This window comes from Drosophila miranda, chromosome 2 (assembly GCF_003369915.1).
Source record: "Drosophila miranda strain MSH22 chromosome 2, D.miranda_PacBio2.1, whole genome shotgun sequence".
In the NCBI taxonomy this organism is placed as follows: domain Eukaryota; kingdom Metazoa; phylum Arthropoda; class Insecta; order Diptera; family Drosophilidae; genus Drosophila; species Drosophila miranda.
This window is the reverse complement of record NC_046675.1, coordinates 11,055,484-11,082,102: the sequence shown is the minus strand read 5'-3', so window position 1 is coordinate 11,082,102 and position 26,619 is coordinate 11,055,484. Positions and strand designations below refer to the sequence as shown.

At 46.7% G+C, this 26,619-nt stretch overlaps 4 protein-coding genes across 4 annotated transcripts; 2 read left to right on the top strand and 2 right to left on the bottom strand.

Moving 5' to 3' along the window:
* Positions 1–1,975: 1,975 nt before the first annotated feature.
* On the top strand, positions 1,976–26,544 carry LOC108153961 (choline O-acetyltransferase; the record flags this gene model as incomplete). Its single annotated transcript, XM_017284057.2, has 8 exons — positions 1,976–2,195; positions 18,433–18,512; positions 19,702–19,893; positions 22,989–23,750; positions 23,808–24,218; positions 24,320–24,466; positions 24,534–24,734; positions 24,979–26,544. Coding segments are annotated over 8 exons (2,211 nt in total), but the record flags the coding sequence as incomplete, so codon positions are not given.
* Positions 2,108–14,681, top strand: LOC108157196 (vesicular acetylcholine transporter). The gene is made up of 2 exons (XM_017289128.2): positions 2,108–2,195; positions 8,355–14,681. Exon 2 carries the CDS (start codon positions 8,749–8,751, stop codon positions 10,489–10,491), a length of 1,743 nt encoding a protein of 580 aa, XP_017144617.1. The 5' UTR covers positions 2,108–2,195; positions 8,355–8,748; the 3' UTR covers positions 10,492–14,681.
* On the bottom strand, positions 19,918–20,910 carry LOC108157198 (peritrophin-55). Its single transcript, XM_017289130.2, has 2 exons — positions 20,801–20,910; positions 19,918–20,715 (listed from the first exon to the last, which is right to left on the bottom strand). Exons 1-2 carry the CDS (start codon positions 20,808–20,810, stop codon positions 20,033–20,035), a joined length of 693 nt encoding a protein of 230 aa, XP_017144619.2. The 5' UTR covers positions 20,811–20,910; the 3' UTR covers positions 19,918–20,032.
* Positions 21,763–22,690, bottom strand: LOC108157197 (translation initiation factor IF-2). Its single transcript, XM_017289129.2, has 2 exons — positions 22,611–22,690; positions 21,763–22,532 (listed from the first exon to the last, which is right to left on the bottom strand). The coding sequence occupies exons 1-2, from the start codon at positions 22,615–22,617 to the stop codon at positions 21,880–21,882; spliced, it is 660 nt and encodes a 219-aa protein (XP_017144618.2). The 5' UTR covers positions 22,618–22,690; the 3' UTR covers positions 21,763–21,879.
* Positions 26,545–26,619: the final 75 nt, after the last annotated feature.

Below are 26,619 nucleotides of genomic sequence, written 5' to 3'. Positions count from 1 at the left end.
TCATTTCTATGCACTTCCGTTCAATAATCAATCAATAAAACTGATATAACCTTGACATGACTTCCAGCTTAGGTGCTAGCCTCATTTGCAGTAGGAAATTGGTGGCACTCAAAGCGAATCAATGACAGTACATCCTGAATGAAAATGTAAAACTGGATACATCAAAGCCATACAAGTGAATCAATCAATGGAGAACGAGTGGGAGTACAGCTAAAGCTCTAAGTAAATGAATACAAATATGCATCTTATGAATCTCTGTCCGATAGATCACCATTTATATTGATAAGTACTAATTATTGTGAAGAGAATAGTAGTTTAACTGTAGGTCATATCTTTATCAGATACATAAATGTATAACTCGCTTCTTGGCTTTAACTTTAAACAGTATCCTTTCTGTCCCACTGAATGCCAAACGCCCCAATCACCTACAGAAACTTCCCAAGGCAGTGAATAAATTATAAACCGCTTTTTAAAAAGTTTTTCGCATAAAAAATGAAAGCAATAGAGAGAAAAGAGTTGGCGACAAAAGACAGCAGAGATGTAGACAAAAGCAACAGCAAAGTGTGGCAGGAGGCAAAAAAAAGGTGCGAGAAAACAGCAAACTGAAAGAACGGACTGAATACATTTGTAATGCAATTTTTTCATCTGCCAATGAATATTATATTCGCCGTGTTATGGCGAACCGGAACACAAAACACAAAAGTCTCATCTCGGCGTAAATACGTGGCCTTTGAACCGGGGAGCACAAGTTAAGTCTTGATAAATTGCAGAAAGTGCCTGTCAGATGATAAATGACAATGAAATTGGCAAATTGTGTGACAGTTGCGTTGCTGGTGTTGCCCAAAAATATAACAAAAGACTGGGACACCGTCTCTGCATTGCAGTCCTCGCCAGATATTAATCAGAAGTCCAAGTCCGAGTCCCGAGTCTGAGTCCGAGTCCGAGTCCGAGTCCAAGTCCATTGTTCGAGGCACTTGAGAGGTACTTGTAAGTACATGTGAATCTAAGTATAGAGACTGTCGGAAGAGAAATTGGTGTTTATTGTTTGGGCAATTGCTGGAATTAACAAAGAAATCGTCCTGACAGTACTGGCTTGTTGTTGTTAAATAATTACATTGTGTTTGTGATTTCTTTTGGGCCAAAGAAGAAAATCTACCAACTCCCACACACACACACACACCCACACCTGCCTTACATAAGCCCCAAAATGTATGCTACGATTAACTGAAGCCCAAAACACGCATAGGAACAGTATAGAGAAGAAAAGGAAATACAAGTAAAGAAAAGAACTGAGAATAACCTGAGCCAGAGCTGAGGAGAGTGGACAGACAGGTACGAATGTTTGAGAGAAATTGATTTTCTTCGCCTCGCGCGAATACAAATGTATTCAAATGTGCTCAACTGGGCGAGAGTAATGTGCCTGGGAACACGGGCGAGGCGGGCAGTCCGCGGAGGCAGCTCCGCCAGAGCTCAGCCAATTGGTTGACTGCCCCTTGGAGGCGCATGCGTCGTATCCTGCGCCGTGGAAAGCTCACAGTTTGCGGGCCAGGGGCAGCGGACGGAGACGCCTCAGACATTCCAGGCTGAATACCGACAAAATAACGGTGTATGCAGAGAGCAGCAGGGCAGAGCAGCAAAGCAAAGCAGAGCCGAGCAGCAGCAGCGGCAGAGCCAGCGCCAGTGCCAGACAGAAGTTACCTTTGCTCCTGCCCGGACGATACAACGCACGTTGCTGCCTCGTAGTCGTTGTCTGTCTGTCGTTGTCCTTTGGTGGTGCTGCCAGAGAGATTTTTGCTTCTTGTTGTGTGTCTCCCCCCCGCCGCACGGTGTGGTAACGGTGAACGGGTAGAGTGTCAGTGTGTTCGGTGTGTGGATTGGCGCGAGCGTTTCCCTCGTTTTACATAACAGCGCGTCAAACGAAAAGTCGGCCCAAGAATCCTTGGAAGAAAGTCGCGCGCGCTTGAAAAGGCTCTGAAAAAACCCCATTTGGAAAAGGATCCTAGTGCACGGAGCGAACGTGGCGTCCAACGAGGGCAACAGCAGCGCCGCGGGCAGTGGCGCGGAGTCTGCCGCCCTGTTCTCCAAATTGCGTAGCTTCTCGATTGGCAGCGGGCCAAACTCGCCCCAGCGAGTTGTCTCCAATTTGCGCGGTTTCCTCACCCATCGCCTCAGCAATATCACACCGAGCGACACAGGTAAGCCACCAGCCACCAGCCAACAGCCCCCTTCCCTGCCCCCCAGCGAGTGCCTCTGTCATTTATTTCGAGTGCTTACATAACGTGACGCCTCTAAAACTGCATATAATTAAAATTAAACAACATCTCGCCAGCAAACACTACAGCAGAATAGCAGTTCTGTGCAAAGAGTTTCGTCCTCGTGCTCGTGCTCGTCATCGCCTCCTTCCTCCCTCCCAGCGCTGTCCTTTGCTATACCTATATCTATATATATAGCGTATCACATTTGTATATACTGTATAAGGTGTATGTGTCTGTGTGTCCGGGTGTGTGGGCCTCGACACTTGCCACATTTCACAGGGTAGACACAATTTATTTATGGCCCAAAAATGAGACTCTCGTAGGTTCGCTTTTCACTGAATGGACGAAACGCAACGGAACGAACGGGAATGGAACAGTCTTCGTTAGGCTGTCTACCTCGTGAGCTGCTAGAGCGCCTTCTTATGTAACACGAACGAGGGCAAACCAGGTGCCATGGCCAATAGAAAGCCAAATCTAGCGAAAAACTCACTTGGTATTCGTCGACAGTCGATCAAAATGTTTTTTGTTTTAAGTAGAGTTATTAAATAGTTATGGCCCTTTATTCAAACTTCGAGTTGGCATAAGAATTAGTTACATTTCCGATAGAATATTAGCTCCTCTATGAGGAACTTTCTTTCATGTTAAATCAAGAACTAACCACGGATCGGATGACTTTTCTTATCTCAGTATCTCGTAAATCTCGTCATTGTCATATTTTATATAGGGTTTCTTTTGAAATTAATGGAACACTTGGGGCTAATGTATAGAGTTATTTCTCGAAACGATGATACCGAAGAACTTTAGGGATTGTTGAAGTGTTTTAACGTGAACCATGGGCGATGTGTAACCATCGGCTATGTTACACATCGAAGTCGAAGAAGATCCATAATATTCTTAGATTATATAATACTGCAAGTTCAGAATGATTCAAATTCTAGGGAAGGCACCGTAATATACTCCTTTAATTAATAATTTCTTTGCCATTTCGTGTACTTTCTGCACTATTCGGCCCTCTTGAACCCATCAATAGCCATAGTCAAGGCACAAATGACTTAACGATCTCTGTGCTGGCTGCAGATGGTGTCATACTTTCTTGTGGCCAGCAATTGACAAACAATTAGGCAAGAAACGCAAGCAGATTTCTTTATTAGATTGCGCAGACTAATCAAATTTGTGTCGGTTGTCCCATTAAATCATTACAACTCTCGCCTTGGCTCGGGTCTAGTTCGGGTTCATCAATGTGAAGGCACCATCAGCCAGCCACCGACCATGCGCCTGCCACCTGCCACAGAGCAGAAATTTTGCCTGGTAGTGCGGCTGCTGCATAATGAAGGCAATAAATATAAATTTCACACACAAACATAGGCAGCCACGACACGAATACAAACAAGAGAGCGCCGTTGTCATTAGATTGTTTGCCTTGTAGACGCGTTTGTAGCGCTGATGTGTTCATAGCGGTTTCATGTCAAAACAAAGGGGGCGCACCAACCACTTCCACTTCCACATCATCCCAGCCACCACAGCCTCAGATCCAGATCCAGATTCAGCCCCAGACCCAGACCCAGACCCAGCCACTGCCTGAGGGGATGGAAACGCCAGAAACAAAGGCTGGCAGGAAGGTAGCTCGTAATAAGCTAAACGAGAAACAAGTAACGCATTTGTCTTGATGCTGTCTGATAAAAGTGTGCCCGGGACCCGGAGCCATAGCCGGGCCAGGACTACGAACAGGCCTGCTTCTCGAGGGTTGCGAACATTGAGCCATCAGAGGCAGAAAGGGGGGCGATTCCACAGGCAGGGTAGGACACGGAACAGGAGCAGGAGTAGCGACATCAAAAGTCGTAAACCGGGCGCTGATGGTGTTGTTGATTGCTCCGCATTTGCACGGCTACAAATGGTTACATTTTCTGAATTCTGGATTTTCGATGCTTGAAATTAGCAATTTGATAGAGGGACAGGACAGGACAGAACAGTCTCTACTATTAATCAAAAACTATATATACTGTATGTGCCTGGCTAAAACTTGTGGACCCTGAGAGAATTAACTGTCGAATGGAAAACGTCTTAGTATGAACATAAAGGTAATTTATTTTCTCGGTACATACAAAGGGCCATAAATGCTCCAGGTCCAAGTAATTTATGTGCAAATCAATTTGTAATCCGAGGCTAGAAGCTGACCACGTTAGGGAGGCTTTGTCGAGGACGAGCAAAAGTGCACATGTGTGCGAAAGACACGCACATTAGACACGCACTCGCACTCGGCGAGAAAAATAACATTTTGAGAGTCACTCCCTTTATTGTAGACAACTCCCATTGTGCGTAGTTGGGGCTCCAGGCTCCACCCGGATCCGCCCAGTTAATGTTTTGATATATAGGCATCCCCACGAAGAGTGCCACGATGCTCATACGCCCCACGGTCCCCATCAGAGCATCAGAGCCAAAATGGCGGCTCAGCGCTGCCTTTTGTTTTCTCCTCTGTATTTCCATGAATACCAGTATACGAGGAAGTTTTGAAATGGATCCTCGGGCTAAGTGGCTGCTGGTCCGCTGGGAGTTGATAAAAGCACATCAGCATCGGCCAGAGCAACAATAAAAGCAGGGAGCCATCCTCTGAAGAGGGTTGCGGACACGGACACATTTTGTCTTTGCCGGAGAGGGTTTTTGTGGACCTTAAAATGGGCATTTTCCGTTTTGCATTTTCCGTTTTCCATTTTCCGTTTTCGTTTTCGAAACTTTTGCAATTAACAAAGGCGCTAGCCCCTGGGCCGGTTGGTTCTGTTAACCCAGTACAAAGGCAATCGATACAAGACAAGACAATTAAACTTGAAACAGAAATGTCACCAAGAAAACACTTGGCAGTCGAAAAGGGGGCTAAGGCTGCAAGTAAATCGATCCGGAGTGGCAGGCACAAGGTGAGGTGGCGCCTCATTAGCTGGCCACAGTTCATTAGATACTTACAATTGGGTTGTGGGACTGTGAGAGTACCACAAATATGCGCACACGCCTCAGCGAACCACCCATATAGCCAGAGAGCAGCAAAGGTTGCGATAGAATCGAACACAAGAGAATGGTCTGGTAAACTCTTGTATCACACTGTCGAATGGGACCCCTCCTCAGACCCAGACCCAGGCCAGGCCCAGACCCAGAAGTGTGGATATAACAGAACTTTGCCGCAGCAACCCTTCGCAAGGCCGCCACTTGAACAAAGCAGCTTACAACACTTGCGAGGAGTTTTACAAGCCCCGTCAAAGGAGGGTTTGGGTTGCCATCTAGGGGGTTGGGGAGGTCGAACACTTGTGAGGATTTTCCACTGCCTTTTGTCAAGTGGCAGGCAGCGTGAGAAATGCGGCTTACCATAAATATTATGATATATTTTATTTGCTGTTTATTTAAGCAAGCACCACCCCGCACCCGCACCCACACCCACACCGCACTATCCCCTCAAAAATCAGCAGAGGACATTTCTCTAGATTATTAATTTTAATGATATACATAAAACAGAATATCTGTTGCCCTGGCAAAGCTCCCAAAAATGTCTGTAATTTTTCCTGCCATCTCATTGTGAATGCAAACAGGCCGGGCTGGGCCGGGCCGGGCCGGGCCAGGTCGGGACCAGAATGTTTGCTATATTGTATCGCATTTTTTATGTCTTACCCTTCAGGAAAATAAAATTTTATTTAACGCTGATTACCTCGTCAGACAGACGACGGCGGCACACCCACCACACCGTCCACGCCCCCGCAGAGAGGGCAGCCAGAAACAGAACAAAAAAATTGAATGTAATTTCATTCCCCTTTTCCGCAGGGAAAGCAAACAGCCCGAGCCTTGTTGTTGGGGTCTTCCTGTGGAGAATGTGTATGGCAGCAGCAGGCTGCGAGTGTTCCCATGGCAGCGGGAACCGAAAGCGGCAAAAGTCGAGGATCATCTTGGCGATGAAGTGGGTGAAACTCTAAGCCTCTGAATGCTGGGAATTTCCTTTACTCTATTTCGCTGTCGGAAAATCCCATTTTGGAGCTAGCGAAAGTGCACTTTGTTGTCTGGCGTCAGCAGTAGATTGAATTTCCATTCGGGCATCCATTCAAAGTCGTCAGAGAAATGCTCATCGCTCATCTTAAAGCTGCTTGAACTGAATATTTCATGTGAAGACAGTCGTCTCCGGTCGGAGCACCTGCAGCCCGAAGCAGGTCGAGCCCCAGGCGGTACATTAATAATGCGGCATAGAGCAGAAACTAAAGTTGCCTGCCCTCGCCTTCCCTCATGCCCTGCCATAATTTACTGCGGTGGAAGCTGCATAAAATATGAATGCTCTGTCGACTAATTGAGCCAGTCGGAAGCTGCTCCTTTTCCTGGGGTTGCCGCATAACATGAAAAGGAAACCAAATAGTGCCACAGCCACAGTGTGGGGCCACAGTGCGAGGAGAAACAGAAACTGAGAGCCAAAACTCAATGCTGGGAAATTCGTCAGCTGTCCGCACGAGGCCCTTTGCCAGACAGAGCGGAAAAATCAATAAAATTATAAAAGCGTGAATACAAATTATGCTGCGTGTGTGCTTAGACCCGTAATGTTGCACGGCATTGCCTTTCCTTTAGATACGAGTATTTTGAATGGTGTGTTGCCACAATCAACATGTAGGCACACGTTTCTGCACTTGACTCGAGCCGCTGCCGAAGAGCTGCTGGCGAACAACCCCTGGTTCAGATAAAAGCTCGCTAGTGCTAGCCACCCCCTCCCACAGGGTCAAGTGCGACGGCCACCCCACCCGGCCCAGGCCCCACAGTGCTCACAGGCCTCCCCCCCCAGTCCCATTATGGTAGTTAGGGGAAGCTCAAAAATTAAAGTCTCTGGCAAAAAAAACTCTCGCACACATACAGCCAGAGAACATAATTGACTCACGGACATTACGGGGGCTGTTAGTATCTGTACGTTGGTATGATATGTGCATGGTGGGGTGTGCACCCGCCCTCCATCAAGGCAGGACCCAAGGCTGATGAGGCGGCTGGGGGCACCGGCGCATATACACGAACGTGGTCATGAAAATTTAATGATAAAACGAAATGTTTTTGTTACGTCTCGCATACACCAAAGCCCGATGAGGGGGCGGCTCTGCCCTGGGCAGGGGGCAGGCGGCAGGGGGAGATGGATGGCTGGAGAGGTAGTCATATTTATACCCTGCACACGTCGCATTTTCGTGTTTTCCGATTGGGGGTGGCTGGTCCTGGCCCTGGGCCGGCCAGGGCGATACAAGGTAGATAAATGTTGAAATTGGATCAGCATTGATAGCCAACACGCACCATACACTATAGAGGAAGAATCTTTAAAAGAGTGAATCCCAAATGATGAAAACATACACTTTTCCTGGAAAAAGTCTGGATCCTGTGTTGGGCTGGGTTTTGTTTTCTTCTTTCCTGCAGTTCAAGTTCTGGCCCTTGCGTGCGGGTCGAGTGTACGACCTTTTTGTGCGGAAAAGCAATAATTATAATTACAGCAGAGCGTAGGCTTCAGCTTCGGGCTTCGGGGTTCGGGGTTCAATGAGTACAACCACGTGGCCGTAAGGGTCCTCCACTCTACTCCACTCCACTTCAATCCACTCCGTTCCACTCCACTTGGGCTGGGGACAGACTCCACCCGAGCAAGCCCATTTGAATGAATGGCCACATTTGAAGCGAATTTGCCGCAAAATCCAATTAAAATAATTGCTTGATAATCATTGCTCGACGGCGGCATATTCAATGCCTTAATTGTAGAATGTACTTACTTTTTTCGGTATTTGTTTTATGATTGAAATGTGTGTCACTCGAAAAGAAAATGTAATCTTATGTAAAACTGAATCCGAATCCGAATCGAATGCTGTGCGCGCCCATGCCACGAACTAATCCTAACAATACAATTTCTGTTCACCAGCAGGCAGCCTTTTGCAACACAGAAACAACATTTCAATCATAAAAGCAATCGAATTACTAAAAATAAAAATACTAACCAACTGAATCCTAGTTAGCGGGAGGATGAGAGCGAGCGAGTGATCGCGAGGATTAGAAGAGATGGATTATTCATTAATTAATGAACGAAAAGACTAACGAAATCTTGTTTCTGTGTCGTTAAAGGTTGTTCACTGGCATGCCCACAACTCGTTCAACTACAACTACAACTCCAACAACCACACGAAAACATGTAAAACACCACAGCAACAGCAACAGCAACAACTACAACAACTACAAACCACCTCAAAGCATAAACAAAAGCAAAAGGGAGGGCAATTAGCAAAGCGGAAACGGAAGCAGCCATATTTGTAGCCAGTGCTAAGCAATTTCCGGCTGTGACCATGAATTTGACAGGCCTCGAGCTCCACAGAAAGCAGCATTAAAGCAGAGAAAGCAGTAAGAGGGACGGTAACTTCTGAGTACAAAACACAACAACAAACAGGAAGCAGGAAGGAGAACGAGAGAAGGAGAAGAACTCATAATACACCTGAGAGATTAAGTAAGAGCAGCTAACAATATGGCCTCATTCCAAATACCTGTAATCAACCTGGAGCTGCGCGAGGTGAAGGAGATCTTGTGGGAGAAGATCCAGGAGCCGGTCAACCAGCGCCGCCTTATTCTGGTGATCGTATCGATAGCCCTGCTGCTGGACAACATGCTCTATATGGTGATTGTGCCCATCATACCCGACTATCTGCGCGAGATCAGCAACTTTGACGAGGGCCCGACGCCACCTCCGCTGCGTGACAACGTAACGGGCATGATCATACCCGTGCACCACGATCACCATGGTCAGGACTCGGCCACGGGCCTATTGTTCGCCTCCAAGGCCATCGTTCAGCTGATGGTCAATCCGTTCTCGGGTGGCCTCATCGATAAGATCGGCTACGACCTGCCCATGATGATTGGCCTCACCATCATGTTCTTCTCGACGGCGGTCTTCGCCTGCGGCAGCAGCTACAGCGTCCTGTTCTTCGCCCGCTCGTTGCAGGGCGCCGGCTCGGCGTTCGCGGACACAGCGGGCTTGGCCATGATCGCCGATCGCTTTACCGAAGAGAACGAGAGATCGCAGGCGCTGGGCATTGCCCTGGCGTTCATTAGCTTTGGCTGCCTGGTGGCACCACCCTTCGGCGGAGCACTGTACCAGTTTGCCGGAAAAGAAGTCCCTTTCCTGATCCTGGCCTTCGTCTGCGCCCTCGACGGCGTGATGCTGCTGCTAGTGATGAAACCCCTGAAGGAGCAGATTAGACAGAGCAAGGAGGTCCAGGATCAGGTAATTCCCATCTGGCGCCTCCTCATGGATCCCTACATTGCTGTGTGTGCCGGAGCACTAACCATGTCGAATGTGGCCCTGGCCTTCCTGGAGCCCACCATCTCGCTGTGGATGGAGGATACGATGACCACAGACAACTGGAAGATCGGCATGGTCTGGCTGCCCGCCTTCTTTCCGCACGTCCTGGGCGTGGTAATCACGGTGAAGATGGCCCGCAAGTATCCGCAACACCAGTGGCTGATGGCTGCCATCGGATTGGCACTCGAGGGCTTCTCCTGCTTCATCATACCCTTCTGCACCGGCTACAAGATGCTGATGCTGCCCATCTGCGTCATCTGCTTCGGCATCGCGCTCATCGACACTGCCCTGCTGCCGACGCTCGGCTACCTGGTGGACGTCCGCTACGTGTCCGTATACGGCAGCATTTACGCGATCGCGGACATCTCATACTCGATCGCCTACGCCGTTGGCCCGATCATCGCCGGCGGCGTGGTGGAGGCTATTGGATTCACTGCGCTCAACTTCATGATCGCCTTCTCGAATTTGGCCTATGTGCCCGTACTACGCAAGCTGCGCAACATCTACGACTTCAAGCCCTTCGAGAACGAGGCCAACATCCTGATGCAGGATCCACCCAACAAGGAGTACCAGACCTACGTGATGCACGACCAGAAGCCAGTCGAGGGCGAAGTCAAGAACCACCTCGAGTACGGCCAGCAGTACCAGCAGGAGCAGGAGACCAATCTGGACGATCAGCAGTACGAGTACCAGCAGCAGCAGGGATACCAGCAGGCGGGCGGCTATCAGCAGGACCAGGGCTACCAGCCGGGATATCAGGAGCAGGGCGGCAGCTACTCGCAGCAGGGACAGCCACGAGTGGCCAATCCCTTCCAGCAGCAGCAGCAGCAACAGCAGCAGCAACAACAGCAGCAGTCGCAGAGCAGAGGTCCAGGCGCACCGGCGAATCCCTTCAGACAAGGATTTTAAACTGTTGTCTGAGACAAAGCCTAGATCTAATTAATGTTTTCATTTGTACATCTCTGTTTGCAGTGTTTGCACAGCTCGTTCGTTATTCGTTTGTTTATTTGTTGAACCTACTATATGTATGTATCTACATATAGTATATATATAATTCTATATACACAGACATACAATAGGCAAGTGGTACGTACACTATAACAAGCATGACATGCAGATAGTTAATACAGCAGCTAGTTAATGCCATGCACACAGCACCAACGTTTTGTATTATACACGAAGTTGAAAAAACTACATATAGCAGCGTATATAGCAGCTATATAGAGCGGCCCGGCCCGATCGGGACGCCTATGCCCTATACTCAGTACTCAAGCAGCCGTTTTCGTGTCTATCAGTCAGTGAGAAGCTAGAGAAACCAAAGTCAGTCTTAGTTAGGTATATTAATGGTGGGAGCAGGCTCCGGCCTCCCCATATATCAAGTACATACATATATCAGATACTATATACACACAGATACATATACATATATACACATACATATATTGTATACAATTTAGTCGTAAGCGGCTTAGCTGGACCCGGACCACTCTCACCCAAGTGCCGCCGTCCTACAGGCAATGGCATCCATATCGCAGACATATCACAAGATGCACAAAAATCGAAATCCTACCCCCGCCGCTGAACAAAGGAACTCTTTCGGTTGTCATTGTGGCGGACCTGGGTCCGAGAGTGGCTTCGTGACCAGACAAACCATATTATTTCCGATTTAAACCAGAAGAAGAGGGACGTGAATTTGAGTTTAGTGTTTTCGCAACATAAGACACAACCAAGGTAACGATACATATCAGAGTCTCGATGGCTCGCCTGTTAAAATTACCAAAAGTGATATTACTTATTGCTACTAGTCTATACATACATACATATATATATATCTTATCATATCGATGACATACACCCCTACTTTTAGGTCGTACATAGACTGTACATAACTTATACAAAAACCAGAAATTCGAAACCCGAAACCGAAGAAATCAATTTGAAATTATTCAAAGTTTCATAGTTACCTACCAATCAATTATTATTTGCTTAATGACTCTATGGGCAATGCGCTGGTTCCTGTTGCTCCGATCAGGGGACTGGGACTCGGCCGCCATAGTAGATCATCTATAGCATAGCATAAATGTGTGTACCTTGTCTATAAGATAAAGTTAAACGAAAAGCTAAACCTAAAGATAAACGATTATTGTATGCATATAGTAGTACTCGTACAAAATATTTGATTCATTTCGATGGCACCACTTTTTTGAAGGCAGTTTACTGTCCCTATATTATACACCTTTTAGTGGAATCAATATACATATATATATATATCGATAAGCAAACTGATCTTTTATATACATACAACTATGCATACGGATATGGATTTCAGCATATGATTATTGTGTACATTTCTCAAATATGTTCTAGTCAGCAATTAAAATTACGTATGTATATCTCAGACTTTCTATATCGGTGATCATATCAGTGAAACGGCCATTTTGGAACTGCTATCAGAACATATATTCATATATATCTTATGAATTACAAGAGCAATTGGTTAAAGCAGCTTGCCTACATAGGATCTAGCATATAGAAATACTCGTATACACGTGAAATGCACTGATTTTCAAGGAACTACGAGTTTTGTTCTAGAAATATTGGGAATGAAGAAGATCTAATTTGGATATGGAAATCGTTTTTATGTTTCGGTATTCTGCTTATAATTTTATCTATCATATTCCCACTTTTCTTATGTAGTTCCTAAATATTACCATTTTGTTGATTTTGTATCTTTTAATAAAAATTATAACTCTATATAAATTTTTATATTCGATTTTGATTTCTTTAGTTGTGGAAGTGATCAATTTTCTTAAAGATCTGAAATATTTTATATATTTTTTATATGCGTATTTCGATTCATTTGGATTTACTCATCATATTTTCAAGCTTTTTGTTCCACATTTCACAATTTCAATTATTTTACAGAGAAAAACTAATACACAATTCGAAAATACACACAGTTCTACATATTTACAGAAACTGTAGAAATACTCTTAACTATAAAATGAATTAAACTCATGAAAAAATCTCCCATCAAAAGTATCAATTAAAAGGAAGGAAAAAGGAAGAGGTGAGGAATAGAGAGCTAAAGCAAATTAACATATTTATATATGCATATATATACATATATATATATGAAGAATAGAAAACCAGTAATTAAAATAGTCAATAAAGAATATAGAATTATGTACCATACTATCAATAGAATGTTTGTTTAAGTAGCTAACAATAGAATTTTAAATGCGAGTAACCACACAAATATTTACCATAAACATAAATGTAAAACCCAAAAGCAATATTTCTGAAAGATGCCTGGAAAATCATCCAAAGCTTCCATCGGAGTCATGACCATGTATTCAATTCTCTTTCAAACTTTCCTTCGATATATTCGAATATTCATTTTCTACTCTTCTGAATTTCACATGGGGCCGTGGCTGGATTACAATGGATAGATGCCAGGCAAGGGCAGAGGGCATAATGTATATGAAGAATCTTCCAACTTGGGTTTACAGATATTTCTACAAGCTAATAATAACCATCGCATCATAGTGTAGTCAACCCAGTACTCCTGGGTTAGGGTCGATAGTGCCGGAAATGTGTAATAACTTACAGAAAGAGTAAGTGCGTCGGGAGTGCATCCACTAAATGTGTGGCAAGAATATGAATATAAATATAAATACGAGTATAAATTAATAAATATGTATGATAAATTAGTATATGATTATATGAAAAGGAATACAAGAAACGATGAAGTTATACTCTGCGTATTACAAGTGTTAAATGTTCAATGGCATTATATAAATTATATGAATTATATAAATAAACATAACACAACTGTGCGCTATTAATAATTAACGAGAAACTAATATTAAATATCTAAAACAAAAAGAAAATTACTATACGATATAGGTATATTCTTTGGGAAGCAAAATCAGTTCGTAGCACAGAAAGATAATTTATATTTTTTCGTAAATGTATAACAAATGCCTCTCGACAGTTTCTATGTGTTGTGTGAAAGTTTAGAAAATTTTAATGTAGCCCCTAGAAGAAATGGAATGAGTTTGTACGCAACGACAAAGACCCACAGTTCAGTTTTGTATTGTATATAAGACATATCGTTAGTTTCGAATGTAATTTTTGGTCAGAGTCAAAGTGTAAGTCAAGGTGTTTCAAGTACATACCATACTCGTACATAATCGTATACTTATACGACTTGTATAAGCGAAATTATAGGAAAGTCTTTGAAGTTTCGTTTCGGCTAATGTTATAGACGTTTCTGTTATATATTAAACAACAATAATTATTATTATAAACAGTGGAAACTACAAATTATACCAGATTAGTAAGCAGAAACAAAAAAAAACTCTTACTCTAACTCTAACAAGTATCCGAAAATCCCAGTTCTGTAATCTGTAAAGTTGCTGTTCAATTTCCAAGTCTATCCATCTATATTCTATACGTAATTATGTTTGTATCAGATGAATATCGACAGACCTTAACTATCCCCAAAAATGAAAACTGAAAACTAAATGCTATGCATATCAAAACGAAAGCGAATCAATGATCGAATAAATAGCTAGAGCATACAATATTTTCAAAGTATACCCCCGAAATCTCCTCTATAATCAAATGTATACAGAATGGTATAGAAAACAGGAACTGGTTCGGCCTGCCGACCCTCAAAATATCCTCGAAGTACGGCGGTTCAGTGGATATCCAACCATCAGTCATATATATGTCTGAAATTTGACTTAAACTGGTTTCACTTTTGCTTGACATTTCAAGGATATTTCTTACCAAATAAAAATAACAGAAACCACTCACACGTTCGACATGAATCTATGAATTTATGACCGTATTTGAACTGCATCCAATGAGAATTTCAAATTTCTGGGCGAGTGCTTCTGGCCAAAGACATATGTTATGAATTGTGAATTGAACCAACAACCAACAGCAGCTATAACCGAATGTATAAGCACTGGCAAGAGCTATAAAGGAACGATATTGAATAATTACAGAGCGACACACACCAACACACACACACACTCCAACAAAAACAAACATGTACTATTGAAATATAATTGTTAACCATGGAAAAAGTGTCTTTCAATGGCAACAGAGACGCAAACGGACAGCTCATCCGATCTATTAGCAATTAATGCAATTAATTAGCTAATGAAAGGCACGGAGATGAGCATGTCCGGTTAAGGCAGGGAGGGAGGGAGGTAGGTTGGCTGAGGGACTTTTCAAGTCGGATAAAAATCGAGCCACATTGTACATACATCGATTCGAGTAAAGGTGGAGCGAAAACTTCAGCACGATTCTCTCCCTGTTTTTGGGGGTTACTTTGCAGTTCTCGGGGACTGGGATATTGTGTGCGTGCCCTGGGGCCAGAGATTCGTGTGGAAAATGATTTTATGTTTGCAATTTCCATTAGCAACTTTGGGCTGCGTCACGAACAGCATACAGGAGGAGGCTGGGCAGGCAAAAAGTTTCTTACTTTTCTGGGGAGGATGTGCCCTCAGGCTAAACCAGAAACCACAGCCACAACCAGAGGTGTTCCGATGTGTGTCTGTGTGTGCATATCTTTTGGAAAAGTTACGAGAAACTGGAAGCTAAGCCGCAAACAGGGCACCAAGTCAATGTGTGCCACTGGCAGCAGTCGCAGTCGTAGTCCTGCTCCCAATTCCGGCCACAATTGTTTCAGCCACAATACGTTAGCAATTTGCGCTTTACGCTTGTTTCAATTCGAACAATTACAAAAATCTCCAATGCCTCAATGCGGCAGTTAATTTGAGTTTGGCGCACAAAAGTATGCCAGGCATTTTCCGAACAGAAACGGAAAATAAAGCCAAGCGAAGACAGGCCACAAAAGCGCAACGAAGTACGGGCAACAACAGCACAGCCGCTAAGACCGTAAAGGATTTACGGCTCAATTGTGATGTGCGTGCGGAGGGCGACAGCGGCGGACAGGACAGCCACCCTTGAAGGGAATAAAGCCCTTTACGAGCAGCCAAACCGAACAAAGGAGGAAAAACTCATTCATTCATCCATTCATTCATGGCTTGCTTCGACAATGTTATGACCCTCTTCGAGCCCTCATCCAGGAACCCAGCATCCATCCAGGGGACCCCGGTCTGGTACCAGCTCCAGCACCAATACTGCGGTTGGGGTCACAGCTTGTTCCGCTGGTGTTTTATGTAGTCGGAACGTGTCGCGTCCCTGTCCCTCACTCCCGCCTCACGCCGTACTCCGTTTGGGTACGGATTTGTTTTGCCTTTTTAAATTCTTCTCCTTCATTTGCTTCGGTTAGCAGCTGCCATCCCATGCCATCCATGCCGTTCTATGCCATTCCAGGCTCCGTTCTAATGAGCTACGGTCTTGGGGTTGACTGTTGCTAAATTGGAATCATGCCAGCAGAAACATTATTTTTCATTGGGATTACATTTTTATCGCATTGTCTGACAGGCGGCAGCAGTTGCCTGTCGAGGCCCAGGAGAAATGGAATGGGAATTGTGAATGTGGATGGGGCTATGGGTATGGGCATGGGAATGGGCGGAATGCTATGATTTCGAGCGTGATTTTTGCAGCTTAATAATGAGCCGCTCGGTTTACTGACGCGTTTTATTGGAGCGGCATTTAAAGAAGAGGCGTGTTGGAAGTAAGCCCCCGCTTTGTGAATGGCAATGTGTGAATAAGTATTCCCCATCTCTCCACCGGCTCATAATCATAATGTATCGATCTGCTTCCGCAAAGCTACGGCCCAGTCCAAGGCGAATCATGATTTGGCACAAAAACCCGACAGAATCGAACAAATTGAAGCTGACAGAAAAAGGGGAACAATGCCTGCCTGGGGGTGGATCCGGAACTGGGCTCCGTCTGCCTTTGTAATGGTGCATGAATATCTGATTAGCTGTCTGTCGGTCTAATCAGAAATCCCGGCCATCAATCAATCAATTGGAAAAGTGTCTATGTCAATGCATATAATTGAAGGTGATGCTCGAAATCCAAATGGAACATGTTTTAAATTGCAGCCTGTCAGCGCCAGCAGCAAGGCACACCCAGGCCAGGACTCGTGCTGACGGTACAGGTAATGGCATCAAAAAAAAACGGCAGCCGGAACATCCTACCGTCGACAGCCTGGATGGATGGAAATCCTGTCATCTTTCGCCCTGAACGGGCCAGAAAACTTTGTAATTAGAATTTATATTTATGCTTCGAGAGATACAACTTTCACGGAGGTTTTTCTCTTTTTGAGTAATTGATATTTGCTCTATTAAGAGGAAAATATAAGCCAGATCCCGCAGGGCAACCAACCCCAAAGATGTCCCCAAACCAGAGCTTTAATTACTTAATTTGAATTCCTCTACGCCGCTTCCTAATACAATTTATTACAATTTGCAGATGGGTATGACGTGGCGGCTCTGCTTCGGCTGGTTTGTGGTTGGTGCTGGTGTTCTTACCAGCACAGGCAACAATGGAGCGAACGGACGCTCAAATTGCTGCCACGTGACTCCATTGTGTGATTACCTCCGCCAGCTAGTTGGCCTGGTTGGCCTGGTTGGGGCATCTTTAGCGAGATAATGAAAAAAGGATAATAAATTGCATTAAATATGACATCGTTGTGGGGGCGACGCGTGCCACGGCTAACCCCAGTTGGAGTAGGAGAGAATGGCCTTTCCACTCGTTTTCCTTTCATCCCGATATTGTCATAGAACAACTTTTATTAATAACATTATGATTGTCGTTGTGGTGCCTTCAAAAGGTGCGTGCGAGCTGACTGGCCATGTTATTCCACTCAGAAAGGAAGTGCTTCAAAGCGGTCAAGTGCTCGATATATGTACTTACTGGCTTTCCCTCTCAACTGACTACCATTTTTGATTAGATTTTTATACGCAGCAGAGATCCAGGAGGAAGCCTTTCCAACTTCAGATATTTAAGCAATCTTCATAGCTAAAAATACAACTACCTTAGATCTTAGATTAAGTTTAGAATGAAGTACTCGGTATCTATTTCTCTTCTTTTTATTTGCTGATTGTATGTTGGAAATTGTCGGGAGATACAAAGACAGTGACAACACTCGTAAATCGCGCCGCAGCCTCACTCGGGGCCATGCGAACTAATGCCGGAAATTTGCTACACGCTACTCGAGAAAGCGGGGGATGGTGGGGGAGTGGGAGTGGCGAATGGCGAATGGCAACCGGAAGTGCTTATACAGTTGAGTTACATCAATGACAGTCGAAAGTTTTATGGGGGAAATCTAGACGGACGGCCGAAAGGAAATGGACGAGGGTTTAAGCTCAAGAGTTTTCAGTTTCCTCTGCCCAGTTTTATTGCATTTCGTTAGCGGAAGCCTGGCCAAGACAATAAATGGCAAACTTGCACGAATTTGTCTGAATCCCGAGTGTGTGTGTGTGTGTGTGTGTGCGTGTGTGTCTGTATTCGGGTGGCATGTTGTTGAGTTGATGTGGGGCAATCAAGGTTAGAGTAATTTGAACTTAAGATAAAGAGAAGCTAAACCAAGGGTTGTCCGGATCCCAGAAATGCGCCATAGTTTTGTGGAATTTCTCTGCTCCAATCTCAACGGTGACGCATACGTCAATGGTCTTTGGCGGGCTGTCATTCCTAGACGATGATAACATGGTATTTTGTGGGATATAACCAGTTAAACGGCGGCGCAGACACTTGATATTTGTGACAGTGATTAACTAGCTTTCGATATCGGTATCGGTTTACCGTGTGACACCCTCACTTAACCACTGAACAATGAAATTACACAACAATTAAATTTGTTGTTCAACAAGCGCTTAATCAACGATCGACTCGTGTTTGTTTTCTTTGTTCTTCTAGGATGGAGAGACTCGATTCTGTCGATTCCCAAGAAATGGCTCTCCACGGCCGAGTCCGTAGACGAATTTGGATTCCCTGACGTGAGTAAAATTGATTAAACAAATTCCAATTTCCTTTATCTTTTTTTGCTGCAGCCGAAGGGGACCAAAATGTCCAATATTTGCCCAAAGGCTGAACATACCCGCTAGTCCCGCTACTTGAATAATTCAAAGACAAACTCGAACCGAACACAGATACACACGCAACGCAGCGCAGTGCACACAGACAGACAGACTAATCCTGTTTGTTATAATTACAAATGCAAATAACAAGCGCTTTTGTACGGCACCAGTTTGGGAAAAGGCAACGGCAACCGGCAGCCCGGCAGCCCGGCAGCCCGGCAGCCTGGCAACCAACCTGCGAGCCCTCCTCTCAGCCCACAACTTGGGCAAACAAACCTGCCAGCCCTCCCCTCGCACTCACACTCACCTGACAAAAAGCACAGCAGCCGCAGCAACCCCCAAAAAATAGAGATTGTAAAGCGGCAAAGCAAAGGGGGGACAGGACAGGCTGACAAAAGCGAGTGACAGGACATGCAGGGTATTCGATGGGGCAGGAGCAGAAGCAGGAGTTCCAGTCGCTACCTTTGAAAACTGAGCTCGGGGAAGCTGGGAAAGTCAACGACATGCTGACACTTCTTCAACGTTTCGACGTTTCAACGTTTCAACGTTTCGACTGTTTTTTGTTAAGTGGCAAATTGTGTTTTCCACGCCATCAAGAACAAACCGAAGGTTGAAATATTCGTATTCGTAAGTTTCCCCATTTGAGAGCCCGAATGAGCTGCAACAGATTCATGGACATCGATTGGAATGCAGGGCTTTGTCCCCCAGTGACTGGGGAATTTCAAGTGCAGAACTCTCAATTAAGATCACCGAGGGAGTCCAGGGGTGAATGAAAAGAAAGAAATTTCAAGCTCTCAAGGACCGGGGGCGGACAATGTCAGATTCGTGCCAATGCCATTTCTTTCCCTTCTTTTTGTGTGATTTGAAATTTAGTTCCCTCGGGGATAAAGTTTCTGTGCTGGCGCTGGCAGGAGCTGCCAGGAGCTGGTAACTTTCTATTTGGAGCTCGGTAATGTCATGCATACAAATGAGGAAAATAAGGGAAATGGGCAAAAAGGAATACCCAGCTCGCCAAGTGCTTGAGATGACATGAAATGAAATGAAATTTTTGCAGGCGAGGACACCCTTAAGTTTACCAATTGTGAACCCTTTACCTTATCCATTGCAGACTCTACCCAAGATACCCGTCCCACCACTGGAGGAAACGATGGCCGACTATGTGCGCGCCCTGGAGCCGATCACGACGCCGGCGCAGCTGGAGCACACGAAGGAGCTGATCAGGCAGTTCACGGCACCGCAGGCCCTGGGCGGACGACTGCATCAGTATCTGCTGGACAAGCGCGAGGTCGAGGACAACTGGGTAAGATTTGCTCGGGAAACGGGATTGTGTTTGGCTCATTGTTCTGCGAACACTTTATTCAGGGAATATCGGTACATATGTACATACATGCCAAAATGCGGAAAGGCGGAAGTACTGAACGATTGTGGTTTTAATTCTATTAAGCAGGGGCACTCTGGACGGTTGGGGGAGTGACTTCAATGTTCGGGGCAGTGGGCACGGGCGTAACCGGAGTAGGGACATCGCTCTCACCGGGGGAGGGAGGCTGGGGAATGAAGATGGTGGTGCCCGAAGGTGCCTCATCGGCACTGCCACCGGCCGTGGTCGAGTCTGATGCTTCGGTGGGTGACTCGGGAACGGCTGAGGTGGTGCTAGGTGCCTCGGTTGTTGGGGCAGCCGTGGTGTCGTTGCTGGTTGGTGCGGCAGTGCTGGCGGTGCTGACTGACGGTGCGACAGTGGTGGTGGTAGCGGTGGAGCCAGTGGCGGTGGTAGCGGTGGTAGCGGTGGAGGCAGTGGTGGCTGGTGCTGCTGTTGTGGCGGACTCAATGGGCACGCATGTGGCATTGAAAGGCAGAGCAGAGCAAATAGTGGAGGGCAAATACGAATCGCAGGGTCCGCAGGTCTGCATCACGTAGCTGAAGTAGTTTTCGGTGGCGCAGCTGGTCAGCGTGCCATTTGTTCCCACGCTGCCACATTGGTAGAAGGTAGAAGCATTCGCGTAGTTGGGCAGCTTTATACCGGCTTTCGGGCAGACGACAGGATCGATCTTCTCGGTGTACACGGGCGTTCTGGAACACGTATTCTGGGCATTGACGGCCACAATGGCGGCCAGCACGAAGATCACTTTGGGAAAATGGAGATGAATGGATGGATAGTTAAGTCGGGAATCCAGTATCCTGTTGAGGCTGAGGCTGAGGCGAGGGCTTACCGGTTTTCATATTGCTGCTAGTTGGGGCTCGACTGACTCGCTCTTAACTCGGCTAACTGATCACTGATGCATTCCCAGCCGGTGGCAAAGCCTTTTTATGCCGCCGAATCGGGCATGTTAGACATTTTTAATCAGCCCGCTTCTAGATTAATTCATGTCTTCATGACAGGCAGGGTGCGAAATTAAAATCAGAAACGCCAAACGCCAAACGCCAAACGCCTCGAACGATACAATTGAACTAAAATGCGCCTTAGACCGCTCGCTTCTCTCTCTCTCTCTCTCTCTCTCTTTCCCTTTGTAAGTTTTGGTAATCTTCTCCACCCGAACGAAGATAACGAATGGCGGAAACTACTGGGGTATGACTCCGACTCCCTGCTCTGCAGGAATGCGAGTTGCCATGACAATTAGCATGACTGCGGAAGATCATCTACGAGTATTCTGGGAGCGGAGTGGGGTCTGGCCTGCGCAATGGAAATGACTTCATGGCTTTTCTGCCGAATTGAAATGCTTGGCACTTTATCTTTGGCACGGCACGCCGAACGGCACGCAGATAACAGAAGCGTTTCACACTGGGAATCACATTGTGCTCTCCGCGGATGTTTAGATGGTAATTTAAACGCTCGAGTGACAGGTTCCTGATGCCTGGCCCAGCCTCCGCCCTACAGCCTCCCTCCCACCTGGTGACATTCAATGCTGGTAATTTGGTAACCCAATTAGAGGTACGTTCCGTTCCACTCGGGAGCATGTCGGCTTTGACAGCTTGTTCCTAGCTGATGCCTTTTTTCATTTTATGACATTATCGGAAACAAATGTCAGCTGTGGGCCTATCGGAAAACGAGCATTCCGAAAATAACAAGAAATCGTAATCAATTAAAATGTTGACTCGACTCTCCTCCCCGATAAGGTACAACTTTGTTGACTCGCTTCCCGATTTCTTTCCCCATTTCCAAAGTAAATTTGCCTTTTTGCCGGTTGCAGGTGGATAGATATTTAGTTAGTTTATATTGCTATTTTGAGTTGTGAATGGAACTCCGCTTGCTTTAACGATGGACATTGAACTGGCGATCCGGATGGGACCCTTAGGCCGTGGCTGGCTTCTTCTGGGCCTTGCTGGGTGGTGTGGGCTTCTTGGCGGTCTTGGATGGGATGGGAGCCACTGGCTTCTTGGCGGAAGTGGCCTTCTTGGCGGGCACTGGGACGGCCGGCTTCTTAACTCCTTTGTTGGGGATAGGAGCGGAAGCTGGCTTGACGGCCGACTCCACAACTGGTGGCTCTGGGGCTGGGGTCGGGGGAATTGGGTGAGCCACAACCTCCTGCTCGGTCTGGTGCTCGTGCTCGTGGTGCTCGTGGAGCTCGTGGAGCTCGTGGTGCTCGGCGGTCTCATGCTGCTCGAGTTGGCTGTGAGCGGAAGTGGCGATACCGGCACCGATCACTGGAGGAGCATCCTCCACGACGGTCATTGTGATGGGGGCAGCAGTGGGCAGGATATTGATTGGCGGGGCTGGGACATACTGGGAGGGAGAGGCGCACTGCTGCAGCACGAAGCTGAAGACCTCGCCGGCCGGGCAGTGGATGGTCAGCTGGCTGCCGTAGATGCCCTGGCACACATAGTACTCGGAGTTGCTGTGGTAGCTAGGCCAGCGGATGCCGATCTCGCCGCGGGCGCACTGCAGCTTGTAGCTGATATGGGCCTGGGCAACGGCTGCCAGGCAGAGCAGAGCGAGGGCAAATACTGCAAGGAATGGAGGAATGGAGTCGGGAATGGTTTCTTAGATGTTCTGGATGGCTGGATGGATGCGACGAGTCCTACCTTTCATGTTGTGGCTGGCTGTTGTGGTAAGTGGTCCGTGGTTGGTTATCCGTGAATGATGAGGGGAGCTCTGGTACTGGTACTGATTTCTGATCGGACCAGATGCCATTATTTATAGTGCTCCGCATCTCGATGCGTATCAGTGATCTATCGATCTCTTCGTGGAATGTCTGATAAGGTCTGATTCAGGTGTGATAAAAGTATGCCCCAGCATCGCATCGCATCGCCCCGCATCGAACGTCTCGCATCATTAAGCCCCACCCAGAGCTAGCCCGAATTTGGGGCCTAATTGAATTTGTGTCGAACATGGAACGGAAATGGCTCCAATAATATGGTTTTCATGTTACACCTCATTTGCACCCATTTCGCCCATGGCAGGCCTACTACTACTGGCTCAATGACATGTACATGAACGTGCGCATACCCTTGCCGATCAACTCGAATCCTGGCATGGTGTTCCCGCCGCGCCGCTTCAAGACCGTCCACGATGTGGCCCACTTTGCTGCCCGTCTGCTAGACGGGATTCTGGCCCACAAGGAAATGCTGGACAGCGGCGAGCTGCCGCTGGAGCGGGCCGCCTCGCGGGAGAAGAACCAACCGCTCTGCATGGCCCAGTACTATCGTCTGCTGGGCTCCTGTCGCCGGCCCGGCGTTGAGCGCGACTCCCAGTACCTGCCGTCGCGCGAGCGAACCACCGACGAGGATCGCCATGTGGTTGTCATTTGCCGCAATCAAATGTACTGCGTGGTGCTGCAGGCCTCCGATCGCGGTAAGCTGTCCGAGAGCGAGATCGCCTCCCAGATCCTCTACGTCCTGAGCGATGCCCCCTGTCTGCAGGCGAAACCAGTGCCCGTTGGCCTGCTCACCGCCGAGCCGAGGACACGTTGGGCTCGGGATCGCGAGGCTTTGCAGGCGGACGAGTGCAATCAGCGCAATCTGGAGCTGATTGAGACGGCCCAGGTGGTGCTGTGCCTGGACGAGCCGCTGGGCGGTAACTTCAATGCACGCGGCTTCAGCGGAGCCACGCCCACCATGCACAAGGCCGGGGACCGCGACGAGACCAACATGGCCCACGAGATGATCCACGGCGGTGGCAGTGACTACAACTCGGGCAATCGTTGGTTTGACAAGACCATGCAGGTGCGCTTCTAGGGTACTCCTTCCACGAATGGATAACATCTGTTCTATTCCACACAGCTCATCATCTGCACCGACGGCACCTGGGGCCTCTGCTACGAGCACTCCACATCCGAGGGCATTGCCGTGGTGCAGCTGCTGGAGAAGATCTACAAGAACATTGTCGACCATCCGGACGAGGACAACGGCCTGCCGCAGCACCATCTGCCGCCGCCAGAGCGTCTCGAGTGGCATGTGGAGGGGCCGCAGCTCCAGCTGCGATTCGGCCAGGCCGCCAAGAGCGTGGACAAGGCCATCGATGATCTGGACTTTTATGTCTACCGCTATCGGGGCTATGGCAAGACATTCATCAAGTCGTGTCAGGTCAGTCCGGATGTGTACATCCAGCTGGCCCTGCAGTTGGCGCACTACAAGCTCTATGGCCGTTTGGTGGCCACCTATGAGAGTGCATCCACCAGGCGATTCTTGCATGTGAGTATTACGCACTTTACCCAGTTATTTGTGATGGTATTGGCGGATGATTAATGCTCGGAATATCATAATTATTTGCTATCTTTCTATGCGGTTGCCAGGGACGTGTGGACTGCATTCGAGCGGCCAGTACGGAGGCCCTGGAATGGGCCAAGGCCATGTGCCAGGGGGAAGGCGCCAATGTGACGCTAGAGAGCGATCGCGAGGATGAGGAAGAGTCCCGCAAGGTCACGTTTAGCATTTACAGTGTGGGTATCCCCCGTTAATTCCAGCATTCAACTAGGATGATATCCATCTCATCGTTCCAAATTACAGAAGGATCATCTGCGTGAGCTCTTCCGCTGCGCCGTGGCCCGTCAGACGGAGGTGATGGTCAAGAACATCTTGGGCAGCGGCATCGACATACCACTGCTGGGACTGCGGGAGGCCAGTGTGGAGGTCACCGGCGAACTGCACGAGCTGTTCACGGACGAGTCCTACAAGATCTCGCAGTGCTTCTTGCTCTCCACCAGTCAGGTAGTAACTTGCAGCCAGCTCCTGCCACCTAACCGCACCCGCACCCGCACCCGCACCTTTCACTCTCGCACCTCTGTTTGCACCACTTAATCAATTCTTGCACCACACCACAGTACAGCACAGCATAGCACAGCACTGCCCCGCTGCACAAGTACGTATCGGCTAGTCGAGCCCAGGCCATGGCTTGTCCCCCTCATGGGTCCCGTGTCCCTGTGATGTTAATGCGCCTCGTCCTCGCCAACAGGTTGCCTGCAGCACGGACAGCTTTATGGGCTATGGGCCCGTGACGCCACGTGGCTACGGCTGCTCCTACAATCCGCAGCCCGAGCAGATCGTCTTCTGTGTGTCAGCCTTCTACTCGTGCGAGGACACGAGTGCCTCCCGGTATGCCAAGTCGCTGCAGGACTCCCTGGACATAATGCGGGATCTGCTGCAGAATTGAAGGGATCGGAAGTGATCCACACGAATAAAACATAACATATCAGTAAATGTACCTTAGCAAGTTAGCAAACGAAACTAAATGTAAATCTGTGGTTATCTGACGTCTTGGCGTTTCATATGTGACCAAGCACCACCAAGCGAACCCACCCAACGAGCGGGTTGGGTCCGAACGAAATCGAAAACTAATGTCAATCATGATATCATATTGCTACAAACTGAAACCCATTCCCTTACATGCCCCCATGTCCCTACCCTTTCCGACAAAAGTACTCCTCGTAGATGGTCGTAGAGCCACTCTAGTCAATTAAATGTTTTAGAGCAATTTTATGCGCGAAAAATCGTTAACGCTGTTATCTGAGTGTGTTAATTATGCAGCAATATATGTAATCGTATTGTAATCGTAAATATGAATTAGTGGACATTATCTAAAACTAAATTAGCCGAGCTTAACCTCTTGTTTACTGTACCCATAACCAGCTATCTAAGCAGTTTGGCCGTGCCGCCCACAAGTATGCAATACTTTCGTTTCGCGTTGTGTTCTTTCAGAGTTATCAACAAAATACTAAACCAACAAAACCAAAAAAAATACTATTGTATCTCTATGCTTGTTACTGAAAGTTTCGTTGTTAGTTCGTTTGAAACAATTATTATTATACACATATCTAGAGATATATATATTGATGTTTTAGTGAGCAAAATGGTATACTATACCCGTAACTAAAGGCTTTTTGGAGGAACGTATATACATACATATCTGAGAAATACGAAATACGAATGTAGAGGAATTTAGAGAGAATCATTGTACGCGTATAGACTTGAGACGTAACAATACATATCAATAAATTTACATACGCCCCAGTACGGGTCTGAAACGGGGGAGAAGGAAGAATAAAGAAGAAGGAGAAGGCAGTGGAAATTATATACTATATAGGATATATATGTTTGTCTGTTCGAAATGTTAGTGACACGTGTGTTTTGGTAGTGGTGATTACCGATCACTATCAACCAATATTCTATACAACAACATATATATATACGTATGTTATTTACATGAGAAATTATATGGAAAACTGTTAGAGGACAACCAGATACTACCTATAGTATATGTATATCAAAATAGTTGCTGTGTTCATTGTTGCTATATATGTATGTTTTATTATCGTTTCAACTATTAACTGTTAACTGAACTATCGCCACATATCTACCAGCTCAAATATGTATCTATCCTGACTATCAAACCTATCTATCTATCTATCTATATGTTACGTTACTGTTTGTCGTTAAGTTTGACTTGATCTTGATTCGATGTATATTGTATGCAAAAATTAATCACCAAAAATGAAAACTAAATAAAATGCATTACCAATCAGGCGCATTCGTTATTCCTGACCTACAATTTGATAAGAACTGACACTGGGGTCTACACTGGGTAAATACTGAGAGT